Below are 8,191 nucleotides of genomic sequence, written 5' to 3'. Positions count from 1 at the left end.
GGCGGTTGCGTTTCTGTACAAGTCCCGTCTGCACTTAACGCCACCTGGTTGCGTAGTTCTGTAAAAACCGATATGCTATCGCGTATACTCAGGAACTGTAAAGAAATTAAAAAAAATAGAACATCTGTTCATCCCTTGAATAAAAACAGTTCAATGAGCAACAACAAATTTTGAGCTCAACATTTCAGTGGAGGCCCGGAATAGAAACATTTAACTTCCTGTCGAAGTTGTGAACGTGCTCGAAAGATGCAAAGTAGATTAGTTTAACGATAAATAACGTAGGCCAATACCTCGCCTTTACGCTTTACTGAAGAAAGAACCTTACTGCCCCTAAGCGGGATGCACAAAAGTGGAAGCCATCAAAACAATATTCTTTGTCGGCCGACGGTGTTAACCTATAATGTGTTTAGCGTCAGCGGCTCAACTGAAATCCATTGCTTTCTGAAGATAAATGGATACTGGGGAGTTCAATTCCTATGCGTATAACAGGGTAATTGGTCGTATAGTGCAGCGATTTTTTTCGTGCGAATCTTTTTTAATATCCATGTAATTGGAGAACCCCGCGGGTGTCCTGTGACAGTCGCTTGACTTTGGAACCTCCGCCTGTATTCCAAATTTATGTTCCTATCCAATATGTACCCAGTAAACTGCTCATGTGGGGAAAAAATCGCTTTCAGTCCGTGACACTGCTTGCTGAGCTGTAACTCCTGGCTTTACAAAAGGATCTGCCAGACGTAGATGGGCAAAGCATGCATAAAGGTAAGAATTTTTTTTTAAAACAACGCCCTCATAATTCACTAGTTCCAAATTTATTTTTAGTCAGGCATAGTTTAGAATATCGTGTACGGTAGTTTTGCTCACAAATACAGCGCTGTGCACTGATGCACCTGGAGTGTTTTCTAGGCTTGTGCAATGGTTCTGATCCAGAAGTGCGTTTTTCTATTTGCCCTCTCCAGAATTTAGGTCTTCGAGCCGTCACAATATCCCTCTGCTGTTCCGTAACGCTATAGCACAAGGTGAAGACCTCCTTTTGAACATTCGTAGCGTATGAGCGGCTGTTTATGAGGTATGAGCTCGAACTCAAACTCAAATGCAAAAACTCAAAGGTACAATGCAGCAACGAAAAATGTTTTGGTGCTGTGTGCCTAAATATAAATAAAAGGTTTTGCTGCTCACTTCCAATTGTCACATTCAATTATATTTTCCACTGGAGGAAATCTGTGCCATTTGTACCCTTATGATAGATGAGTGCTGTTAATGAAACAACACTTGTACTTTACTAAGGAACACTACATCAGCACCGATCTCTCCACACACGCAATGCCTTTCGATTCTAATGCCCTGCATTACATTTCGTGTCTTCGTAAACTTTTATCTTTGCGTTTGGCCAGGCAATATTTAAGCCTGATTTATTTTGTATTAACCAAAGGAAGGTTTGTCAACGTTTTCTTGAGTTTGTGGGCATTCTCTATGCACTGTGGGGACGTTCCCCGCGGTCCCCTTTCTTGACTTTCTCGCGGTGCACCCTGCAGCAACAGCTTCGCATCGATGGGGGACCGCGCCACGTGACTCGCCCTGGTTAACTTAACGAACAAGAGAGGACGCTGGTGTCGGAGCGGGAGAGACGTACTTGCTGCGCGCGCGGGTACAGCACCTTATTGGGCTGGGGAACGTCGTCGGGAGCGTATGTATCGCCCGCGGCGCTACGCTCTCCACCCGCGGGACGAGGTCTCGTGGGGAGGACCGTTCTCCCGCGCACGGCCGCTCGATCTCCCTCCTTGGGAGCGGCCTGCCGAAAGCGCCTCGCGGCCTGTGATAGCGGAAGTACCAGCTTGCGCCGCTGCGGCGGCCGTGGCGCTGGCTATCGGTGAAGGAGTAGAAGCGCTGGCGGCGCAGTGTGCGCATTTGTAACGGAATCGTTGCCTGCAGTTTTATGGTGTATGCGCTGCCCCTCGCGGTATGCACTGGGCCTCAGAGCCCCGTGAGTTAGGGCTCCGAAATTTAATAAAAATTACATTTCGATCTACTGGTTCTTTATCCTGTAGTATTCATAATGGTATAAAGTAGGGAACGGGGTTGCCGGGTATAATTTCACACCTTTGGAAACGCAAATAAAATGATCACGGTCGCGTACGCGGATGTTTGTCGATATCCGCGTGGTCGGTAAATTTCGCAGCACACAAAGCTATGCAGAACACGCAACTGAGATTGACATAACGACTAATGACATTGTTTTGTCCACGCATGCTCAACTCATGCCCTTTGTTTACGGCACAGACGCACTTATTGCTTTTTTCGAAGTGCGCCCTCAGATAACCAGAAATTTTTTTTTTTACTCAGTATTGTTGATGTATATAAAAGATGGCGAGCAGTAACGATTTTTCGTACATTTCCGCTTATGCAGGACATAAATGCATGTTGTAACGTGACGGCGAGCCGAAGACTGGACTACACGGCGAGTGGCCATGGCATGATTTAATGGTGCTGGGCCTTGCGCGAGCGCTCCTGTACTCACCACTGCTCGCTCTGTAGTATTGTAGTTTGCGACAATATTGTGAATTATGTCAAGGAGGAGGGGCTAAAGGCGAACCATGTGTCTCCTCACGAGACTTTCAGCACATCTGACAACAGCACAAGGATACTTCGTGTACCTTTGATACAGTAATAAATATACGCAGCATACAAAAATGAAAGCTACAAACACTTTAATAAGACCACTCATCCAACATGTGCTCTCTACAGACGCAAGACTTTTCGGGACAGAGGCTTCCGCGAAAGTTTCAGGATACTTTCCAGCGAGCTATTCACGTCTCCTGCCCAGTTGGCTAGGAGTGGCCTCAACAGCTTCTTAACAAAGATCTCACAAAGTTCTTCACAGTGTTGTGGGTATATGCAGTCTTTGCACCACATCACAGGGCAGTCCTTCAAGCAAGGAAGCACGGCATTGGAAAGAAGTTTGGAAATACGTGCACAACGACGAAGCTTTGCTGACATAAGGGCCCTCTCGACGAACGTGCAGATGAGCTTGCACAGCCATACAGCTTCAGGGCGCGCATAACTCAGACCTCCTTGGTCAAGGCCGGACACGAACTTGTATGCTCCGTCACGTGAAGGCTTTCCTTTAAGCAGCAGCTTACACTCAGGGCATGTGACCTGAAAAAGTAATCACGTGCGTAATTTACCGCCGCTTGGTTTCAAAATAAATATGCTTACCTTTCTTTCACAAACAAAGACAAGGTAGCCAGCCAAGTACGTGAGTGGCGCGAACTCAATTTCCGAAGGTACTTCGTCGTACTTCATGACGTGCTGAATTTTCCAAAGCACAGCCAGGGCATCTTCTGGAACTGCTGGATTTTTCACTTCGCAGGTGACGTTCGCACAACTCAGTGCCGCTTGGCACTCTGAGCTGGAAGGTGCATTTCCATGCCTGGCAGCCTCCAAGATGCCTACCTGCAAAATGTTTTCACCCGTTCGTGAAAAAAGTATTCAGTTTGATTACAATATCTGACTTGCCTTAAGCAACTTTTCCGCCGTGAAGACAGCTGTTCTGGCGTCTACTCGGTCGTTGCCACCGTTGAACTGGCGGAAGCAACTGAACAGGGACTCAACTGGGTCACTGTTAAAGGGCCGGGTGAGCACGTACTTGAAGCTAAAAAAAAACGACAATTAAATGAGAACATCAAAGGCTAGTACTGCGCTCGATTTTTTTTTGGGCCATGGACTAAACGGCTACAATTAAATAAGCAAGCTTAGTGAAATTTATACTTGCCCGAGATCAGTCAGCAGATACTCGACAACAGCGACTGTTGATCTCGTCGTCATGACAGTGGCTTCATAAGTCTCCTTAGTGAGGAACTTCGCACGAGACTCCCCACTTCGGACTTTGATGTTTTCAAGGAAGCTGATAAAGTCGACCTCAAGCCAGGTTAGCCGATCGTCATCTGCTTCGACGAATGGTGTTTGCCTTGACTTCCAAGTGGAGATGTCGTGAAGATCGTACCACATACTTATTGCCTTCATAAATGCGATGGTCGATCCGCAGTCGCGGAATTCTGATGCTTTTTCGTGTGAGTGAGGATGCTCCTGAAGGTACTCCAAGGTGTTGATTACGACAGGTGAAAATATTAATGTTGCGCGGCATACCTTCATTTTTTCTAGATTGTTTGGCTGCACGTGAGCTCGGCTTAATAATCGCACCGGCTTGACCAACAGCTGCTCCTGAATCTCGTATAAAGTGTGGAGGAAAAAACCACCTCTTATGCGCTCTACACCATCAAACATCTCTCTTTCCAGCAGGTTGGTTCTCAGGTTCTTGATGAGATGATTGGGATCAAATGAGAGGAACAGAGGGTCACCTTCGCGTACTGGATGACGAACAACAGGTTGGAGTGTATTGCCCTCGGACATGTCGCGGAACATTGCGGTGTTGGTCTGGTGGTTGTCGGTGACAACACGAACAATGCGGATTCCTGCCTCTTCAACGGCCTTGATGACACTTAGCGTCATAGTGAGGAGCTGGTCATGCTTGAGGTTTCTTGTAAAAAAGTAACCGACCGGAATAACATAGGGTGTGGACAGCCCTCTTACAACAAAACAAAGGAGTCTAGTGGCCACTTCACTAGCACCTTTTCTAGCCTCGCACACAGTGTCAACCAGCCCAAATATTTTGTCTACCTGACGATCATAAATTACTTTCTGCTGGATCGACATTTCGTCAATGATGAGGCTGCAGTATGTTTCTTTTTCTGATTTCATACCTTCCCTCTCTACCTGCAGTCGTTCCTTGATGAGGCTCGTGACTCCGGTCTCTCCCGTAGACGACCCAACAAACTTCTGCAGCGTGCTTCGGCACGGTAGTTTCAGAAGCTTTCTTCCGCGCACTAAGTCGTATCCTTTGGAGGACGTTGCTTTCCATAATATACACTCTCTCAATGTTGGCTCGTCCCAAGCTGGTCTTGCTTTGTCAAAGTTCATGACCTGTTCCAAGACAAATTTCGCAGTCTTGTCACCGTCTGCTGCAGCCTTGGACATGTTCACTGCGGCCTGCACAGCTCGGTCATCTTCATAACGTTTCAATCGTTGGCGGACTTCGTCATAACTTTCTTGCAGCTTTTGCAGTCGCTCATTAAGTCTTCGGGTTTGCATTTCAAAGCGATGAGCTTTTCTTTTAGTCTCGTCGAAAAATCCTGTCAAATTGAATGACGTCTGACATTCTCCATCTTTACACTCCTTTATCCGACATACCTCTACACCAATGCAATCGTCCGAAGAATGGCTTTCTGCTACAGCTGACTGCACTCTGAAACTTTCGCTTCCGCCGTGTTCAGTGCTGAAATCTGAGTGTGCAGATTCCTCTTCCGCATTCATTCCTCTCTCTTTACCTTCTAAAGTGCCGGTCGTCTGAGATATGAGAACGTCAGGTTGCGCACGACAAAGCGTTCTCCGCTTCTTTGAAGTCACCGGCTGTTTGTATGTGGGATAGAAGGGAAACTTCGTCGGAACCGCCGTCGGCCTGAGCAACTTGCGCTTCGTTCCTTGTCGATAATCCTCGTGATTGAAATGCAGTGAGCATACAACTGCTCTGGAGCTCGGTTGCCACTGGCTGCCCTTGTCACCACCTTGCCGCGAGATGTTGCGTAACCACTCCTCCCGAAGGTTTGCATTGGACGGTAGTTCATGGTAACAAAGCTCCGGGTTTCTTGCAGCATTTGATAGGCAGCGCGGCACACAACAGTTTTTAGGCATTATCGAAAACCCTTTAGAGGATCTGGCAAAAAACGTAGCTTACGCAATCGTCGTAGGAGCACGTGCAACAGAGCCTACCGAGGAGCATTCTTTCGCTCGACGAAGGCGTACGACAAGGCACCGCTTTTACGGTTATTCGCCAGTGTTGTGCGCTACTACACTCAGAAAAAGAGTTCACAATGCTTGTTTTCGACGCACGTACGTGAGCGCAGTGAAGTTCGAACAGGAACACCACGTAAACGCAACAGAAAACACACAAAGCCTCAGCTTCCGAGCCTCCGACCGCGCCGGCCTACCGGGAGCGTTTCACCGATGCTTGGCGCCCCTAGCGGCCGAAATGGCAAGTAGCCGCATCACACTCTCCCCTTTGTCTGCTCCGCGACTCGGCAGGCCGCTCCCAAGGAGGGAGATCGAGCGGCCGTGTCCCGCGTCTCGTCCCGTCCGGCCTTCGGAGTATATATCCCTTGCCCTAGCGCGGGCGAACATTCGCTCGGAAACTTGGTGGTGAGTCGGACGGCCTCAATTCCTTAGCATATCTTGTTGCGAGCTGGCGTTATTGTTGCTGTAGCAATAAATTCGTTGTTTCCGTCATCCAGAGTGTCGTTCCCTTGTTCCCTCAGAGCAAGGTCCGCCGTGTTAGGCACGCTCGATCACGTGGTGGGGTCCCGCGGCATTGAACTGTGTCAGCCACGATTGAACGGAGAAAATATATTTATCTCCTCTATTAGAACCCCACAGCATATAGCTCGCAAGCAGCCCATTCAAATGTTTAGCAGAGAGAAAACTAATAGCTTTTTGCCCAGAGAGACGTTACTGCAGCTCGAAGATGTCAGACAGCAATGAAAATAACGTTTGGCATATCTTTGGACAGTAGTTTAACCTTTCTGTGCGTCCGGAATTTCATAAATGAAGTCGTCAAGCTCTTTGCGAGACGGTCACGTTCCTGACGAAACAGGTGATGCCCTGCTTCGCGCAGACACTACCGACGGGAATCGGGCACACATGCCGCTGATGACTAGCCCGTAACTAATTTTACTCCTGTTTTGAACTCGGCAGCTCTAGGCTCGCTTAGCATGCGAATGGCAATTTCACAGAGCGTCGTGTCTTTAGATGTTTGAGGAACACTATGAATGATCACCTCGTTTTCACTGTCGTATACTGAAGTACAGCTTTTTCTTGATTTGGCACTCTGTAATCAAATGCAGTTTTTGATGTCGGTTTTGAGGGAGTTCATGCAGCATCTGTTGCTGCATGTAGTACTTTGGACATGGCAGGAGTTTTGAGTTGTCGCATGTATAAAAAGATTGCATCCGCCATTTTCATCCACAGAATGCAAATTCGAAGTGCAAATAATATATGAACAACGAAGGGTGCCTTATGGGTACTGACGAATTTTTACTAAAGCAATGCCGGCAATCGGGCAGCCAATAGAAAGCTGCGAAAGCTTAGATACATACATTCTAAGATTTTACGAAGTAAAAGTGGACACTCAAGGACGTAAACGCTCATTACACGAAAGGTGCTTGTTTCGTGTGGCACGTCGCTAAGCCAGCTCCCAAACGGGCTCTTTGTGTGGTTTTTTTCGTTCTTTTTTGCAGCCAGTAGCTTCACCTCGCTAAGAACGGTTCTAATCCAGAATGCTGTAACCCAATTCCTTTTAGCAATATCTATACATTACCTATTATCTCAACTTAAGCTGCATGTTTTGACCGGCATGTTCTGGAGAAATGCAAAAATGTTTTGTTTCGCCTTTCGATAACCCACGGCAAACTTTTGCGCCTTACCGTAAAGCCCAGCAGAGGATACAGCGACGCGAGTCCAGTGTTTATCATTCTTTGCTCTTCCAGACATCGGCGCTGCCGCTGCACGTTGTACCACAGTAACCACCGCCACGAACCGCTCGTGCAGACTTGCATACGTGGCCGTTTCTACGACTACAGAGGTCGCTGGCGTTTACCTGGCACCCTAGCTTATCGCTGAATAACAGGGCTTAGCAGACGCTGCCGTCCTATGCGACTCACGGGCAACCCTCTACACTCCCGCTCTAACGGAAGGGGGGACGGCAACGATCCGCGCCCTCTAAGATCACAGCTGAAGCGTACGAGTACAGTGGTATTGCCAGCGCACGTCACCAACGGCGACAACAGGGGAGCTGACAAGCCGAAAAAAAAGCTGCCCATCTCGCTTCAACACGTGCAAGTGCCGACATATCGCTATTTGGCGTGGCGAGATACGCTATGCGGCTTGAGCTCTGGTTACCGAATTCAGAATCAGGTGTCGCAGTTAGCAGGCCAATCAACCTACTCTCTTTCTGACGCGTGGCGCGTGTGGATGTCTACTTCCTGTTCGGGCTCAAAGTCGGCTGCTTTTGACGGCCCGGAGAATGAGCGGCAGGCGTAGCCTGCCAGACGCTCTGTGATGGAGCCGATGAGACGCTGAAGCACCC

At 48.2% G+C, this 8,191-nt stretch overlaps 1 protein-coding gene across 1 annotated transcript; it reads right to left on the bottom strand.

The window, feature by feature from the left end:
- Window positions 1–2,736: 2,736 nt before the first annotated feature.
- Window positions 2,737–4,506, bottom strand: LOC144134442 (uncharacterized). Its single transcript, XM_077667355.1, has 5 exons — window positions 4,198–4,506; window positions 3,770–3,969; window positions 3,510–3,649; window positions 3,214–3,446; window positions 2,737–3,153 (listed from the first exon to the last, which is right to left on the bottom strand). Exons 1-5 carry the CDS (start codon window positions 4,504–4,506, stop codon window positions 2,737–2,739), a joined length of 1,299 nt encoding a protein of 432 aa, XP_077523481.1.
- Between the last annotated feature and the right edge of the window lie 3,685 nt (window positions 4,507–8,191).

Source organism: Amblyomma americanum, chromosome 5, assembly GCF_052857255.1.
Source record: "Amblyomma americanum isolate KBUSLIRL-KWMA chromosome 5, ASM5285725v1, whole genome shotgun sequence".
Lineage (NCBI taxonomy): Eukaryota > Metazoa > Arthropoda > Arachnida > Ixodida > Ixodidae > Amblyomma > Amblyomma americanum.
This window is presented reverse-complemented; position numbering and strand designations above follow the sequence as displayed.

Bases quoted from the DNA above. Each gene is read 5' to 3' on its own strand.
- LOC144134442 (XM_077667355.1), bottom strand. From the start codon at position 4,506: ATGACGCTAAGTGTCATCAAGGCCGTTGAAGAGGCAGGAATCCGCATT. The intron at 3,650-3,769 runs GCAAGTATAAAT...GTTTTTTTTTAG, and splicing joins TATCTGCTGACTGATCTCGG to CTTCAAGTACGTGCTCACCC. The intron at 3,447-3,509 runs GTCAGATATTGT...TTTTGCAGGTAG, and splicing joins GGAAAAGTTGCTTAAGGCAA to GCATCTTGGAGGCTGCCAGG.